Consider the following 18,677-nt stretch of genomic DNA (forward strand, 5'->3'; position numbering starts at 1 on the left):
TGAAAATGTGCAAAAACACTGGAAAAACCATTTGCGTTACAGAATTTTGAGCCAGCTGAAGCCGACCTCAGAATCACAAAGACCATAAAACAAAGCATTACAATGATTTAACTGAGCGATTAACAAAAACAAGAACCAAAATCTCAGTATATCTATCAATGGATTGTATCAGAGTATTCATGTGGGTATCCAAAGGCATTTCTGGATCCATAGTAATTGTTTTTTATTTCACAATATTGAATTGAGTAAAAAGCATACCATCAAATATGTCAAAGATGCTCCTAACTGTCCATAAAATATATAGCTATAAAATATATAGCTATAAAATATATAGCTAATGTAGATGCTATTGTCCATGAAATATACACATGTATAGTGCAGATTGTAACAACCTGGGTGGACATGAATGTTTTCGAAAATGACTAAGTTCCCCCAAACCCCCTACCTCTCAGGATGAAAACAGCTTCAAAGTGGCTAACATAATTGCCTATGTAACTCAATACCGAGTAGACGTTTGTAACATCATACAATAACCCCTTAGTCTGGGAAACTAGAAATGTGTGTAAGTCTCCCAAACCAGGAACATGAAATGTTGCCACTCATCACCCACTGCTCTTATCATATCACGTGTTAATACCCACTGTACTAATATAACTTCAACCCTCGACATAGATATTATGAATTATACACTTCCTAATACAAGTAAAATCAATCATCAACCCTGCTTATGTCCGTTCACAGCAATGTTAAAAAATAACATCAACATTCCAAAGTTGGGTCAAATGTGTCAGGCCACACACATATACTTTCAATCACACCCAAAATTTTATTTGAGATATATTCACTGACGTCATCCCAATGTTATATGAATCATATTCAAAGAATGAAACCAGGTCTATGATACGAACACCGAGATAGCGTTTGTACCAGCAGTATTTAGCCACGAGGACTGTATAGTCATTGGCAAGAATTGTGTAGGTCAAAAAGAGAAGGCATGCCCTCTTGCCTGTGCTTGGTCCTCTTATTGAACGCAGGTAGTCGGGGAGGTTCAGACATACCTGAAAGCACCATGTGACACGGACAAAACCTGCACTCACCTGCATGGACGTGCTACAGCAACCCCCGTGACCTAAAAACCGGTTTCCACACTATTTAAACCACGCAGTCAGTGCACAGCATGCAGCAGGAGCTACCTGCAAAAACTTCGTTTTGTAAATCCCTACCTGCTTCTGAAGTGCGCGAGAGAAAATCACTGCACAGCGACGTCGCAGATCATCCAGCACCGAAGAACGATACCCGTGAGTACACACCACGTGAGTACATAATACTTGGTTGCTCAACGTGTACTGCACACGCAACCAAATGAAGTTTCGTCATTCAAATATACCAAATAAACATCAACACAAAATTCACATGTTGAAACATTTCAATCGGCAATTTATACAAACCGCTCCAGTGGTTTAACGCTGAGAGACTGTACAAGAAATGATGGACCTATGGAATGAACTCAGGATTGTGTTCTGGAGGACCTACTGTTTTGCGTCCAAGATCACGGTTGACTTGTTTCCAAGCATTCAGTGTGGTTGTTCATGTAAATATAAAGTAGCTGAAACCATGAACAGTATATTTTGCTGCAGTTCTGGATATAACATTTACTTTACACCAATTTGACAGATGGTCAAAAATATAAATAAAAAGATATAGTCTGAATGTAAAATATAAATAGTCCAGAGTAGTTTTGCTTCGATAAAATGGCCAGGAATCTTTTGGGCTCCACAATATTTAATTTTAAGTTCAATGTACAAAACAGTGGGCTATCTATCACTTGGTTAATCCAAGAGCATTAAATGAGACTGACTTGTAATGGATTACTATATCACAAAAGCAACAGGATCTACTTAACGCAGTCGTGGTGCATGCCTGTTATCCAGTCCTGTGGAAGCGGGAGGGGGGGGGGGATCACAGAAATGATGTGGATGCTCCCTTCCCATGGGCATCAAGGTGTCATACACCCTGCAGAGCTCGGGCAGTTGTTGGCGCCGGTTCATTGCATGGTAGCGCTCCCGCTTGCTTGTGATTCCTCGCGCCTCTGAGTCGTTCTCTTTCGCTACCAGAGTAAGTGAATGCTGTGTGGCGCGTTACAAATCTAAATTATTATTACAATTATTATACATTTATTACAACAATAGAAATGGGTGATAAACTTAATGACCTAAAATGATAACGGCTTCATCATGGGACCTCCTTTGCCAGTACCAAAATATGAGAATAGGTTTTCCCCTTTTTTCTGGCAACAAAACAGGTGTTAAGATGTTAAAACACCAAAATGAAACCTTTTACAAGGAATCATGTCTGCATTAACCACATATCCTAGTGGTCAGAATGCAAACAAAAACATACTCTGATAATATATGCATCGGCTTTGAAACTGATTGGTCCACACCAGAGACAGCTTTCTTTCGAGCCTAGTCTCAAATGGTGTTAGACCAGAGGACGCCAAAAGGCGTGTTAGACCAGAGGATGCCTTTTGGCGTCCTAACACCGTTTGAGACTAGGCTCGAAAGAAAGCTGTCTCTGGTGTCGACCAATCAGTTTCAAAAAAATGCATATATTATGAGAGTATGTTTTTTTTTGCATTCTGACCACAAGTATATGTGGTTAATGCAGACATGATTCCTTGTACAAGGTTTCAGTTTGGTGTTTAACATCTTAACACCTGTTTTGTTGCCAGAAAAAAAGGGGAAAACCTATTCTCATGATAACGGCTTGTTTAGTCCATTACTTAAATCGTAGCAATTACATTCATTTTAATTTGCTAATCAAGAGTTTGTGTGTGTGTTTTGATCCCCAAGTAACCGGCCACATGTTGTTCACTTTCAGACCACAGAACACTGTGTCTGTTGCAGAGCTCGTTATATTGACATTGTGTGATGGCCACAACACTTGCCTTTGAGAATCAGATAAAAAAAACATCCATTGATGTTTCCACACCACAAGGTTACCTTCCCGCTTCAATCAACAGCAGAGTAGTTCATTGAAAAGGCAGGATTTGGCCCGAGGGCTTGCACTCTTTAATTCTGGGATCTGGAAGCCATCAGATTGAAGTGCATGTGTGGCTTCGCAGGCACAGCGAACCGCGGCGGTGTAGTGGTTGCTTCTCATGTTCATGTTTGTATCTGGGAGCTGGAAGCCATCAGATTGAAGTGCATGTGTGGCTTCGCAGGCACAGAGAACCGCGGCAGTCTAGTGATTGCTAATAATGTTCATGGTTTTTTTTATGCTCGAAGGTCTTTAATTTTGCTTTTGGGGCTTTTTCGTATTGAACAGTGTGGTCTTCATAGTAAGGCCCAGATGGTTAATTGTGCCATTGTATCAACAACTGGATGCAGGTGTGTGAGCACACGTTCTTATCAATCTCATCAAAGTGTGTGTGTATTGCCTAGGCTATCATGCACCGTATTGTTAAAATTCATTTATAAAAGTTATTTTTATGTTAGTATTTTATTGCATGTTTTCCTACATCCACATGTTTTTTTCTCACAGATATTCATCAGGCTAGATAGCTACTAGTGTGGAGCCTTTGTATCTGTTTTTTTTTTAATCATAGTTGTCAGTAATTAACGGCATATATTTACTATTAACAATGTACAGAGTTTGACAGCCTATCCTTCGTGAATTCTGGAGTTCAGATCATGCTAATAAATTTAGAGCGGAACAATATCTTTGGTAGGCTGTGACTATGCCCGTATAGCAAGCACAGCAGCCTGAAAATATGTAATTGGCCGCTACGTACAAACGACTAGGAATTCAATGAATACTATAATAGATATACAATTTGTGGGTTTTATGAATGTCATGTGAGTGGCTCATGCTTTTCCGGTAATCCAGGATATAAACCATCAACAGAGCCAAATGACGTGTGCAAAGTGTGCGTTTTGTCCGTCCGCTCACTATGCAGGTGTGTGCCTTTGCCGATCTCTGTGCAGTGCATCTCGCTCTGGCATGGGTTCCCTGTTCCGGAGCGAGGAGATGTGCCTGGCGCAGCTGTTCCTGCAGAGCGAGGCTGCCTACAGCTGCGTGAGCGAGCTGGGCGAGCTTGGCCTCGTGCAGTTCCGAGACGTGAGTGTCAACCCACGAGGGATGTTAATTAATTTCCTCGTGTTTTCCCGTGCTTCAACTGCAGCCTCGCAGACTAAGCAACGAATTGATGTCTTGACAAATTTGTCAATATAGAATGAGCAATGAGGTGCATTCAGGGATTGCAGAGAGGGAGACTTCAGCTATGGAAAGAAAATGAGCTCACTGTGGAATTTACACAAATCCTGCATTGGGAATATTTCCATAACCTTTAAAGCCATATGGGTTTACTCGTGAAAATAACCAAATAGAAAATAATCCAGTTGTAATGTTCCTTGCCCTCAACAAATGACATTTGGTTTTTTTCTCTCATACCGTTGACACCGTTACACAGACCTGGTATAGAGTGCCCCCCCGCCCCCGGTATAGAGTGGACCCCCCGCCCCTCCGTGTTATGAACCCAAACCCGGGGGTCACTCGTTGTTTCCAAAAACAGGAAAGACTTGGGGAGGCACCAGCGGCAGTCGGAAAGTCTATTCTCTACCCGGTTCGGCGAGTCACCTCGATACTGTTGAAAATGCCGATGTCACCGTTAACCAATATGTTTGAGTTTTAGCGACGGCGCATGATGACATTCGCACATTTGAAATACCATATCTCACGTAGTCACCTACGTGACTTTACCGAAAAAACCTAAGAGTATGAATCTTTGCAGTCACGAAAGCTTCAAATCTAGAATTAATACCATATCTCATTGTGTCATCAATGCACAAACGCATACTTACACGTTTCCATTAGTTTTCTGCCGATGAAATATAAAAAATGTTTGTTAAACTTATGTTAACAATCCCTCCACGTCGATGCCTTCTTTTTGTTCAACTTGAATTGCTCCGAACTTCAGCGACTTGCAATGTCCTCTCTCTTGCAGCTGAATGCTGGCGTCAATCTCTTCCAGAGGAAGTACGTGAACGATGTACGGCGATGCGAGGAGATGGAGAGAATCTTGCGTAATATTTCACCATCATGAGCCCAAGCCACCTTAACCTTTACACTGGCTTGGGGCTTGTCATCCACATAATACCCCCCCCACCCACGTCTCCCCATCGCTCATGCTTTCTAGTCGGCTCTTGTTTAATAATAATAATGAATAAATACAAATTTCAAGCGTTTTCCGTAAAGTGGTGTACAGAGATAAACAAGAGTGATTGCAATGGCGTAATTTCTGCTCAATACAGAGAGTTGATAGTTAACTTAAATGATATCCCGGTGCAGCATTTATATCGATTTAAGAATTAGTTGATGAACAATATAACACGAGTCCACATTTTGATAACATTATTATTGGACAGTACAAATTTACAAGATTTGTATTACCCGATCAGCACCATGAATAATTGTAGGTTGTTTTGCCTGTGCTAGTTAAAATAAATGGATAAACCCGCATTTAAATCTTGACTTAAAGCTTTCGTGACTTTACCGAAAGACTTTACCGAAAGACCCAAAGAATATGAAAACCGCATTTGCCGATATATATTGATGCATATATATGCACACGTGTTTGTATATATGCGGGGGATCTCTGTCTTTGTCTTCTAGATACGTCGCTATGAGGTATCATCTTGTCAGCTATTGACCTGTTTTGTTTGGAGGGGGCAATCTAATAGTTTAGGAAATACAATAAGATCAGACTCATCTTGCATAGCTCATATCCTCAAGAGTGACAGGAAAACGAGACGACATTTCCGAGTGTTCAATAATACACCTAATGCACGCTAAGTCCTGAGACATGTCAACGTGCGCTACAAACTTTAATGAGAATGGAAACTATGGATCAGGGCCAATGTTTATTTGTCTAAAATTCTGGCTCTGTCGAGGCCCAGATGGTCCTTGATGTGTTTTGTAAACGTGTGTGTACTTTCAGGGTTCTTGGAGAAGGAAATTTCTAAGTCTAACATGACCGTGAAGATACAACACAGCAATCAGGAGGCTCCACTGCCACGGGAGATGATAGATCTGGAGGTGAGGAGGTGATTCTATTTTACTCCATAAAAAAACAAGATAATTTGTTGTGTGGCGACAAGCTGTAATGTGCAGGCTGATTGCCGATTCACACTGTGTGCTGAGACTGTGAGACCGACTCATTTGCATAAACACTCCCGTCACATTCCGAAAAGAGATCCAAGGGATATTTGGCATGGCAGTTTTTACTACAGCCCAATATATTACAAAGTTACTAAACCAGCAAGCCCAGCACATTATTGCATACAATAATGCCACACGGAATTCCATTTTGGTTTTCTAGATTCCACACACGTTTACCACCGAAAATGCATTTTCTGAGCCAATGTGTGTATGCAAAATAACTATTGAATGCACACAGCATGTGGATAATTATAAAACCATTTTAAGGCATGATTGTAGAATGTTTTCTCAAATTACACGTCACAATTTCATGCTTTCCCGCTGTCTGTCCATGCTCAGACAGAGACATTAATATAAATAATAGCGTCATTTATATTTTCCAATAAATAAGCCATTGCAGTGGGAGTAATAGATTCTCAGCCATTACGAGTCGCTTGTTTGGTTCATGTGGAATATTTCCATCTTACCTTGCACACAAATGAGAGTGGAATTAAAATGGTTATTAATGAAGCCCTTTGCGTGTCATTGTTTGCACATGTTCATGTGACATGTGCGCTGACAGTCTCTTCTCGAGAGGCTGGAGATGGAGCTAAAGGAGGTGAACTCAAACCAGGAGATGCTGAAGTTGAACTTCCTGGAACTCACAGAGCTACAACAACTTCTGGACAAGATAAACGACTTCTTCCAGGCTGTACATACCCTACACATTGCACTGTGCATGTGTTGTTCAGTCTTTTTTTACTCTTTTTTTCTGTGAGCACATATTACCCAAAATCTACAACTGAATCGTGTTTCATAGGCAGCACTTGGCTCCTTCGTGATGTCATGTGACCAAGTGCTGTACATAATTCATATTACATCCATACAATACAAGGGGCTTTTGAATCGTATAATATGCAGGCACTCGCCAATTACCTATATATAGGGTCTATTGGCATATTGATTCTTAAAATGTAAAGCTGATAAAAAAATTGCAGTTTTGAACTCTAAAACAATAAAGGTTTTAAATGATATTTCACAAAATGGGCTATTAATATAGGCCACCACATGCCCAGTCAGATTAAATGACACATCAGTTACGAACTTGTGAATTATAAAAAAAAATGTTCATATTTTTCCTGGTATGCTACGCATGTATTTCATTTCACACTATGGTACTGCATGTCAATCGACTCCAAATTATGTTCTACATTATTTAACATTGATTGCATTTTGTTCTTGTAACTTCATGACTCGCTCCTGCTGGACATCTGTGACAAAGAAGCTTCATAGCTCATCGGATTTCTCCAGGATGAATACAGATTCTAATTCTGCATGACTGTAACAGTAATTGTGAATTAAAAAACATATATTAGTCAGTCGTGTAATGAGAATGTTATGCTTTTCAGGCTGATTTCAGCATGTTTGAGACCGGAGTGACAGATGAGATGCAGAGACTTATGGATGCGCCATCAGCCGCAGGACAACTGGGCAACATTCTCAAGCTTGGGTGAATCACATGACTCACTGTCCTCTCTACATCTCAGTTCTCTAATCACGTTTCATATAAACGTTTATGGTGGAGGATAAACAAATGTAAAATATATCATTTACAGCTCATTATCGATCCTTTGCGGGATGAAGGCCTACCCATGCTGTGTCAGTTGTAGGTGTTATTTGGCCATACTTGACCACACTGGTCAGTACAGGTTGATGAACGGAAGAAGCCCAGGGCTGGTTCAGATATTACTCAACACGATGGTGACATTGGCCAGGAATTGAACTCAGGCCGCTGCGTTCGTAGAACAATGCGCTCACGCATTGCACCACCGCACCATTGGCGAGGCAAAAACAGTGATTTGTCGAACGTTTTCGAGAATTTCTAACAAAATAGACCTTACATTTGTCACTCAATGACGATTTTTTTTCTTTTGCGGATGCTGCTGTGTAGCTTCCTCACGGGTGTGGTCATGCGTGATCGAGTGTCGGCCTTCGAGCGGCTGTTGTGGCGCTTCTGCCACGGCAACGTGTTGTTCCGGCACTCTGAGATCGAGGCGCCGCTAGAGGACCCCGTCACGGTGCGGCCTCCTCCCCATCTTCACGCACACCACTTGCCATATCCCTTTCCATTCATCACCATCGTCATCATCAGACATGACTATACCACTGCTGGATGCAGGCATCCCTATGTCGTCACAGTCGCTCACGGTGCTGGGATGTAGTGACCCATCATGTACATACACACAAGCTGATTTTATCTGGCGCGTTCCGTCTTTTTTGGCTGCCACTCTGACGTTAGTATTGACCATCATCCCTTCTAGTGACGTGTCTACCGACGCCAACTTTTCCAAACAGAACCCATGCCCTATGTAATATTAAGGCCCTTTAACTCCCAGCAAAGCTTCACTTAGTCTGAGGACTCATTTTCAGGAGGGCCTTGCATCGGATTGTTATTCCACGTCTATTCATGAAAATTTTGCGTGTAAGACGAAACTGAAGTACCCAGAAACAAACTCTTGCTTACGGAGAGACAATAATGATCAAAGCTCTGCATAGATTAATTCAGGAATATATTGCTCTACTGCCAAATTCTAGGTACCTCGCATCCCAAGCATTACAACACCCGGTTTTCTCAGGCAGACGTTCATCCAAGTATGAGTAATACTGTAATAACAATTTATATCATGCCATCATATGGGAGCCATTACTATTTAGCTTTTGTTATTCATAAAACTTTGCAGATGTTGTCCTTTTACTGTATTAAATATAAGGTAGGTTTTTTTAAAAGAAATTATCAATAAAACGTTAGTTTATACAGTGAATGTTTATGAAATATTTATATTGCTCAACATTGTCTGGATTTAGAAGAGGCAGATTTGAAATATGGAACCATTTTGTGTTGAAGTTTGCTCTTAACTCACTCTCCATTTTTTTCTTTCCAGGGAGAGCAAATATACAAGAACATGTTCATTGTGTTTTTCCAAGGAGACCAGCTGAAGAGCAAAGTAAACAAAATTTGTGATGGGTGAGTCAACTGCAGTTTATTGTACTTCTATCCTGTTCGCAAAAATGCCAAAACAGTGATTCTGATCCACTTCACTGTTATTCAGAGCTCAGCTTATGATTGTGCTGTGTAACGTGTCTCTAGGTTCCGAGCCACCATCTATCCGTGCCCGGATTCAATTCAGGAGCGCACGGACATGGTGGCGAATGTCAACACACGCATTGAGGACTTAAAGTCGGTGAGGACTCCAATCCACATTTTTCGCCCAGGCACCACGTGTATACCATGCACAATTTGCCTTGTAGTGCACACACCGCATCTTGCACCACTTTTCATGGCAACTGACATACGGCATACATCCAGTGTCCCACCCTGCTGAGCAGACAGTCTTCACAGCTTGTCTCACCTCGTCCTTGGTGAATCCTGACACCACAGTGATGGCATTTGAAATCCACACTGGTGCCTCAACTGTGGTGCGTGTCTTATGTGGGGTAGGTGCTGGGCCAGACGGAGATGCACAGGCAGCAAGCCTTGGCCTCAGCTGCTGAGACTCTGTATGAGTGGAGAACCAAAGTGCAGAAGATGAAGGCTATCTACCACACGCTCAACATGTGCAACATTGATGTCACTCAGAAGTGTCACATTGCTGAAATTTGGTGTCCTGTCCTGGACCTCCAGACCATCCAGGCCGCCCTCGTTTCTGGCACGGTGAGTACTGCATGGATAGCAAATGTACATTAAATTAAATATGCTTCTAAATATACAGGCGGTTTAAAAGTCGACATACCGAACACCTGAAAGCACAAATAATGCGAGGACATGACACCATGACAGAAGACAAGTTGGTTAATGTTTTGAATAAATAAAACAGTGGATGACACACAGAGAATTCGTACTATGTAAGTATGGAAGTGCTTTGGGTTTCGTTCGTTGAATATGTCACGTGAATGAGCTTGTAGCCACTGCAGGAAGATTCATGTTAAGTCATGTACCCATTTATTTCTGTGTATTTCAATTATTAAAAAGGCATCGCACAATCCTTTACGTTGTTCTATTCGTAAAATATGTATTATTTAGTGCGTTTTGTCCAGAGAGCTATTGTAACCTTGGGCCTGATACATTTTGCTCAGCTCAAGTGAGCCCCCTGCTGAGCTCCAGGAGATTACTTGTTTCAGGTTGCTCCGCCTGAGTGAGGGCTTCCCTCATTCAGAGTAGTCCCTCGGTGATGATTCGAGGATGTGCGCTGCATGCTCATTAAGGATGGGACGTCGAAAGAAAAAACGCACGATATTTTGAACACTCGATGTTGTTAGTGAAAAACATTTACATATACTAAAAAGTTCAGAACAAGAACATCGCAGTCTTTTCGATATTCTATCCTTTTTTTTCACGAACAATATTACGGGAAAGAGCAACGTGCATATTCAAAAGTAATGTTTATCGAAGAAAATAATGAAGAAGTATTCATAAACTGGAAAGAAAATCTGATAACAAGGCAGAGAAGGCTGTTATTGAACAATCAACACTCAGCTGCAATCTTAAGTCTCCTTTCCAAAAGATTGAAAAAAACAAATGATTTATAATATTATCCAAGGAAACACATCGATGTTGCCGATGTTTTGTTTTTCGCCATCCCTAACACTCTTTCTAATTCGTGCCACCTATTGCAGGAGAAGAGCGGGGCCGTGATGCCCCCCATCCTGAACCGCATGACCACCAAGCAGCTTCCACCCACCTTCAATCGCACCAACAAGTTCACCTCAGGCTTTCAGAACATCGTGGATGCGTATGGCGTGAGCAAATACCTCGAGATGAACCCTGGTAGGCCCCATTCAGTGTCAATGCAAAACAAGCATTTTTTTTAATTTAAACTGGTTTATATTTCTGCAAAAGCAAAACATCAGTTGAGCTATTTCTATATATTGTTTTAAAAATGCAATTTTACTTTATTGTAAAGTAATTGCTTTGTTGCTACTGTGAATTGTGTCTGTATTGGTATGGCTCATCTTGTAGGCTGTTCGTGTGTTTAATTTTACAAGCCAACACTTATTGTGTTTCCCAACAGCTCCCTACACTATCATCACCTTCCCCTTCCTGTTCGCTGTGATGTTCGGCGATTTCGGGCATGGGTTGATCATGTTCCTAGCAGCGTTATTCATGGTGATCTACGAGAAGAGCCTCACTGAGACCAAGTCAGACAATGAGGTGATCTCATATACAGCATTTGAACAGCTGGACCTCGGGATGCCTGACGAAACTGTTATTTTCAGCAGCAAGCTAAATTGAGCGAACACACCTTTAAAACATGTAACCACATACTGCCAAGAGCTGCTACTGCTTTTTGGTTAATGACAGTGCCCTGTCATACTGTTCACCTTTATCTTATTGCCATGTCATGCGTGACATTCAGATCTGGAATACATTTTTCGGTGGCCGCTACATCATCCTGCTGATGGGAGCCTTCTCCATGTACACGGGCCTCATCTACAATGACTGCTTCTCCAAGGCCTTCGACATATTCGGCTCCAGCTGGAGTGTCAATGCCATGTTCCATCCCACAGGACCATGGGGGTGAGTCCTAACACTATGTCAGCCATGCATTTTTACGGAGAATTTAACGATCAACATCGCAGTCATCAAATGCCATTATCCATATTCCAGGTTTTGACACGTTAAATAGAATGTCTAGCCTACGGTATTTTTTCAGAATAACTTAAAGCAATCTTACTTGACAGAGTAATGTATGTGCTATTTTACTGCGTTTGATATTGACAGAATACTAAAGCCAGAATGTGAGGTTGTGCACTTTATTTTAAAGGGTTGTAATGTTTTTTAAGGGTGGTATATTTGTAATTGTAGACATTTTATTAGTATTGCTACAAGTGTCGAAGTGCACGTTGCCCTATTGATCTGTGCTTTGTCCCTGACAGAAATCATACTCTACACCATTCCAGCGTGCTTCAGCTGGATCCTGCTATCCCTGGAGTTTATTCTGGCCAGCCGTATCCCTTTGGCCTTGACCCCGTGAGTCTCAACGACAACACATACTCACCTCATGCTATGCCCAGCTCCACACTACTGTTTACCATGAACAGCTCACAATCTACTCTTCAGCTGATTGCACATGCCCAAGACTAAGTTCAAGAAACAAACATGTACTCATATATCACTGAGTCCTATACTTAAAAGCTCTGCATACCTGCTTTTCTCTCATCACCATTAATGAGTCGATGACACATGATTTTATATAAATATCAAGCTAAAGTAATTTTGACAAATGTACATGCATTTTTACGAATTATTTAAGTGTTTTTTTTGTTTTAGCTATGTATTTATTCGTCTACATTATTATTCTGGAATGTTCAGAAAGAGTGCTCTCATTTCAATGGTTTGCATCCAAATCCAACAGAAGTTTTGCACATTCATCGGTATACCTTACATTAAAATATTTTTTAAGAGCATAAGGCGATTACCTGAACAGTAATTGGCACACTGCAAGTACACGACAAGATTTAAACTGCAATGTGGAAAACCGTGTTCGTTTGCTGGGCATTTTTCATTATTTCCAACACTATACTTGGCCCTTGAAATCCATAAATATATATCTGTGCGCTAATGGATTTCCATCACATCCATATGCACCTCACCTGCACTGAGGATGCATTGAGGAATTTCACACTTATGGTAGTTGATCCACAACATATTGCGATTCTCCACACATCTATCCCCCTTTTATGCCACATAATAAGCTCCTCCTACCCCCTTTCTGTGTGGGTTTGCGGTGACAACATTTGAGTTTCTAATTTCTACAGATATGGAATGTGGCTGTGAACAAGCTGACTTTTTTAAACTCGTACAAGATGAAGATGTCCGTCATCCTGGGTATTATCCAGATGACGTTTGGAGTGGTACTGGGGCTTTTCAACCATACGTGAGGTTCCCACTTTCCTGCATAATTGCGTCATGCTAATATAACTCTTGCATCTCACGTAAAGAAGTGGCTCGCTTAATGTCACTTGAAACTATTTTAAACCAAAGTACTTATGGAAGGGGCACACTAGGAATATCCTGATATGTTTTTTGGTCGCAAAAGCCTATGTTATATTGGGAATATCCTATAGGTTTATTTAATATTGATAGGATTTGTATACCTTTCAGGCATGTCATTTTTTGACAATACACTATCATCACAATACTATAAGCGGCTGGAGGTAAAGACGTGATTTTATCAGTGTCTAATGCATTCTCGGGAGAGGTATGAGCTCCAGTTTTGACGAGGTCTGTTGACGTAATATGGGATGAATTTTGCATACTTTCTATGTGGAATTCTAAAACACGCAGCTTATCAGGGCTTTCAAAGGGTTACACGCACTGATGATTTCAACATCATTGCATATTCCTTTTCAGTCACGCTCTAATGTATTGAAAATTTTCAAATCTTATAATTGACCAAAAGTGTTTTTACTTTTTTACTCAGACAACATCCAAAGTTAATTTTTATGCGGGAGGTATTTCACTTAAAACTGTGCAACACTTTGTGAGAATGACCGATGTTTTTCACTGGTTGTCGCATGCACAGTTTCTTCCATCAGCCAGAGAACGTTGTACTGCAATTCATCCCAGAAATGATCTTCATGCTGGCGCTCTTCGGCTACCTATTGATCATGATCGTGTACAAGTGGTGCGTGTTTGGTGCAGCCAACTCCCAGGCAGCACCAAGCATCCTCATCCACTTTATCAACATGTTCCTCTTCAGCTACGGGGAGGATTCGCCCCCATTTCTCTACAACAGCCAGGTGTGGACATGTGGCCAACCCTATGTGACTTGCATTTCTATCAACCATCTTCCACACATTAGGATAAAGTCATGGTAGATCTAGAGGAGAGGAAAGTACACAATGTATTATTTAATTCCCTTATTACAAACACTGGCCAATATATATATAAAAACAACGTACAAGGGTTGTGCAGACACCCTTGTATAAAATCCAAGCTTTACAGAGTTTAAATTACCTCCACACGTGTTTTTGTCTTTTGCAGCAAGAAGTTCAGACTTTCCTCGTGGTTTTGGCTGTGATAACCGTGCCCTGGATGCTCCTTATCAAGCCCTTTGTGTTGAGAGCCAAGCATCGCAAGTCAAATCGTCACGTGAGTCTGTCTTCCTGTTGGACCCCGACCGAATATCTTAAAAGGACATTTTGTCATCCCTGTTTATACAGAAAACAACCATAGCATTGTGGAAAAATCTAAGGGATTCCCTTTAGATAAGTTTTCCAAAAGCTTTGAAATACAAATAACATTGAAAGAATCTTTTTGAACAAGGATTGTTTTTTTGGTTTATCAAAGAAAATTGTGCTGTGTTTGCCCAGCGTGCCAATATACGTGCAAGTATGTGTGCAGGTACACACGATTTGCCAATATGTGTGCACCCTTGCTGATACTCATGCCCACATGTGCAGTTATGTGCTCGCAGACTTGTGTGAACATGCTGTTATGAAAAACAATGTATTTGACGCATGCAGCAACTTGCAATGGACAACAATGTGTGTATGTGCTGCCCAGGTAAGGGATGTTTCATATAGGACTGTAGCAAATGGAGATGAAGTGGAGGTGCAAATGCTCCCTACAAAGAACACTGAACATGACGACGGAGAGAACGGGGAGCATGAAAGAGATGGGGGGCATGGGCATGGGCATGATGAGGTGAAGTATGACCACATGGCCCAGTTTACGTTTGCGGGCCTTTTCAAACACCTTTCATTTTGTTCTCTGTCATTAATATACTCGTAAAAAATATACTTATTTATACAGGAAGACTCACAGAGTTGTAAGACCCTTTTTCAGGAGGGTCCTGCATTGCGTTTTTTACTTTAAGATGTTTTCATCCAATTAAAACAGGTTTTATAGTACAATTATGAAAATCTAGGAAAAATAAACCTCATGATCATTCCTGTCTTGTGCCAGGAGTTCAACTTTGCTGATGAGTTTGTGCACCAAGCAATCCACACCATCGAGTACTGCCTGGGCTGCATCTCCAACACAGCTTCTTACTTGCGTCTCTGGGCCCTCAGCCTGGCACATGCAGGTTGTGGATATGCCTTAAGTACATCTACAGTATGTAATTGTTTTATATTGATAAATGCTGTATTGTATCTTGATTTGAATCTTTCGTGACTGCAGGAATCCATACTCTTTGGTTCTTTGAAAAGAACAAAAGACTTTGCTGTATTGTAATGTAGAGCAAATAAAACCATATTTGGAGAGGGTATTTTAGAGCTCCGTTTTGTGGAGGCCCTTCCCCAAGCAGTGGTGTGAGCAAGACATTGCAGAGCTGCACCTTTACCTATACAGCACAACATGGTACACATATACAGCACTGTGAATTACTTTGTGATGCATTGTGTGTTAGAAAACTACAATATTAAAATATAATTATCCTTCATGACAAATCATTTAAACTATTTACACAAACATGAGGTAAGGGCCTTGTTTTAGTAAAACGTAACCAATTTACTAGACTATGTAAACTATAAAGGAGGATTTGCTAAGGAACATTTTATATCAGTTTTTATTTATTTTGTACGTGTGCGTGGGTGTATGTGCACGTGTATAGAGCTTTCAGAAGTTCTCTGGCACATGGTGTTGCACATTGGGCTGCACAAAAACAGCTTTAAAGGCTGCGTGGGGATATTCCTCATCTTCGCAGCCTTCGCTGTGCTCACAATTGCCATCCTGCTCGTAATGGAGGGTCTCTCTGCCTTCTTGCATGCACTTCGTCTGCACTGGTATGCTACAATGTCTGTAACTGATCACACACATACATACAAGTCGGCATAATGGTGTAATTTTTTAAAATATATATAGCTGTCACCAAAGTCTTCCTGCCCCTCTATGAAATACTGTCATTCTAAACATCAAATTAAGCTCATTCTATTTTCAACAGTATGCAGTTGCTTTCATTTCAAATACCAAAATCATCCTTCAATAATTATTAGATACATCTTCACAATGTCATCTCATCTGTATTGTAGTTTTATATAGTTTACACTAGATTTATTTTTGTTATTATTTATATTAATTTGCAAAAACTTCTTAGTGCTATTCATGAGGAATGCTAAATTAAGGTCCCTGCACTGTTACTGAATTAAATAATTTGAACATCCCACAATATCATCTTCATCTGACATTAGTAAGTAAACAATAATGGCATACCAACCAAGATTCTCATAGTTTAGACTCAATGCGATTTCAAAATAATAAAGCCTGCATTTTACGTGGTTTGTGTGTTCACAACAGGGTTGAGTTCCAGAACAAGTTCTACCAAGGATCGGGCTACAAATTTGCACCATTTTCCTTTAAGACCATTCTAGAGGGACTAACAGAGGACTAGAACAATCCTATGTAATTATTTTTCAACGGTTGCATTCCTTGGTTATAATTACAACAAAACATCTAAACCTAAACACCATAATGCAATCTGTCAGTGATAAAAGAAACAGATATTTAAAATTACAAAACACAGTAGCCATACTTTTGCATCCTGGGTTGTAACATGACCAATAAAATTATATATCATTCTTAGCTTCGTCCTCTGTTTTAATGCAGTGTGATCACTACATATTACATAACAAGAACATGTTGTTTGCCAGCAGTACATACAGAAGTATTGTATATACATAAGCACTGTTTATGGATTTATAACTATTGTGCTAATTGAAAATTACTGGTTGGTTCCATTGCATTAAAGTGACAGTCTTGATTCGTCTTTGTGTGGGTGTCCTTTTAACGTCTTTAGATGATCCAATCCAGCGGCTTAAATTGAGTTTTTACTTTAAAATGCTGCTTAAAGATTAAAAGTTGCAAACCAGTAATGACTACCAGCTGTTCTAGAAAAGAATCCTTTCTCAGACAGATGTGGTTAAACTCGTGGATTCATCATGTGCGTAGGAGAAACCATTTTCCTCTGGTTCCAACCAATTTGATGAACTGAAATAATGTAATGGACAAAATACATTCATACGAGACTTAAAAGGCTTTTTTTCATCTGTATTTGTGGGCAGTAAGTTGGTCCATGATACCCCATGCAGTTGGTATGGGGGACTATGTTTCCTTGATGTGATTGATCACTCTCTCTGAAGATGAATGCACGTTTAATCTCAATATATGTTAAGGCCTGTGAAGGCTGGTAATTAATGCCGAAAGCTATATATTTATAATCTTGACTAACCCAGTATGTTGCATTATTAAATTAAGTTCAGTTATATCAAAGTTGCTATCTTTGGGATACGAAATCATAAAGAATATACTTGATATGTTGCAATGGTCACTGAATTAAAATATAATCTGAAATTACTGCTGTAATTATGCAAGCCTCATCACCAATGTATACTTAATACGGTTCTTTTTGGCTGCAACGGAATCGTTGATGCATTGAATTAAGCAACGTGGTGCAGGTTACAGAAAAACAAAACCAGACCTGGAACACATTTTAATGGGTCCTACGTGCATATACTTTAAGGGTATAAAGTTTATATAGATATGAAACACATGTGTTTTGATCTAACCAAAAAACCTGTGTACTGTGCAGACCTTACATCCAGTAAGATCTACACAGTACACACATTGTGTACAATACATTTGAAGAATTAGGTCGTATATAGCAACGATATCTTATACATTGACAATATGTTGCTTGTGTTGTAGTGATTCAAAAAGATGGTTCCAATTATTGGTGTCAATTACAGTAATTTAAAAGCAGGAGTCAAGTGCAAGGAGCCTAAGACAACCCTCATCCACTCGAGTAGTGATTTGCTGCCCCCTTGTGGCAACGTACAGAGCTCCGCAGAACGGTTTCTATGCCAACTACAGTCGTGGCATCACAATATAACCACGGTGACGGACCGCGAATAACGAGGCCGGCACACATCGTGACATTCCAACATCCGCCTGTTCGCCACTAAGTGGCGGTGACGTCACCACGGCGCCTGAGCCAGGCTAGGTGCACTTTGAGGCCACGTGAAGTGTCGAGGGGTCGGTCGCTGGGGGCAGGAGGTCAAGGGACAGATCCCAGATGCCACGGGTGGACCGACTCAGGCTGGCAAGAGGCACCCAACTGTGCCAACTTGCTGCATTTTAGATGTCCGACGATCCACTCGTTGTTGTGAGCGTCGCTCCTTCTGTCCTCCGTTATTGTTGGAGGGCGACAGTGGCACTAGCACTTCTATTGTCCACTTTTGTTTCCACGATTTGTGTTCTGCATCCTATGATTTACAATTAATCTGTGCATAAATAAGTCTATGCGCGATATGCAAAAACCATCAGTAGTTCATGAACTGCATTGTGGTCTTGTCTTAGGTCACCATCACATAAATTTGAGTAAATGTGAATGACAGGCACAAATGAGACAGAGACTACTGGAGACAAATGTCGTTCTCATTAGGACTCATGATGGGTTGTTTTACGTCATTTACCAATT

General features: G+C 40.6%; 1 protein-coding gene across 2 annotated transcripts; it reads left to right on the forward strand.

The window, feature by feature from the left end:
• Window positions 1–1,138: 1,138 nt before the first annotated feature.
• LOC133345939 (V-type proton ATPase 116 kDa subunit a 4-like) lies at window positions 1,139–16,964 on the forward strand. Of its 2 annotated transcripts, none has more exons than XM_061557082.1 (21): window positions 1,139–1,298; window positions 3,987–4,119; window positions 5,006–5,084; window positions 5,999–6,096; window positions 6,782–6,910; window positions 7,608–7,708; window positions 8,150–8,276; window positions 9,141–9,223; window positions 9,347–9,440; window positions 9,698–9,910; window positions 10,873–11,023; window positions 11,268–11,407; window positions 11,613–11,773; window positions 12,133–12,226; window positions 13,015–13,133; window positions 13,782–13,998; window positions 14,243–14,350; window positions 14,765–14,905; window positions 15,167–15,287; window positions 15,816–15,987; window positions 16,499–16,964. In XM_061557082.1, exons 2-21 carry the CDS (start codon window positions 4,003–4,005, stop codon window positions 16,590–16,592), a joined length of 2,559 nt encoding a protein of 852 aa, XP_061413066.1. In that variant the 5' UTR covers window positions 1,139–1,298; window positions 3,987–4,002; the 3' UTR covers window positions 16,593–16,964. The 2 variants fall into 2 exon arrangements, with proteins under 2 accessions (XP_061413066.1, XP_061413067.1); XM_061557083.1 differs by having other exon boundaries at window positions 1,175–1,313.
• Window positions 16,965–18,677: the final 1,713 nt, after the last annotated feature.

This window comes from Lethenteron reissneri, chromosome 23, assembly GCF_015708825.2.
Source record: "Lethenteron reissneri isolate LAM-NWPU_2019-01 chromosome 23, ASM1570882v1, whole genome shotgun sequence".
NCBI lineage: Eukaryota > Metazoa > Chordata > Hyperoartia > Petromyzontiformes > Petromyzontidae > Lethenteron > Lethenteron reissneri.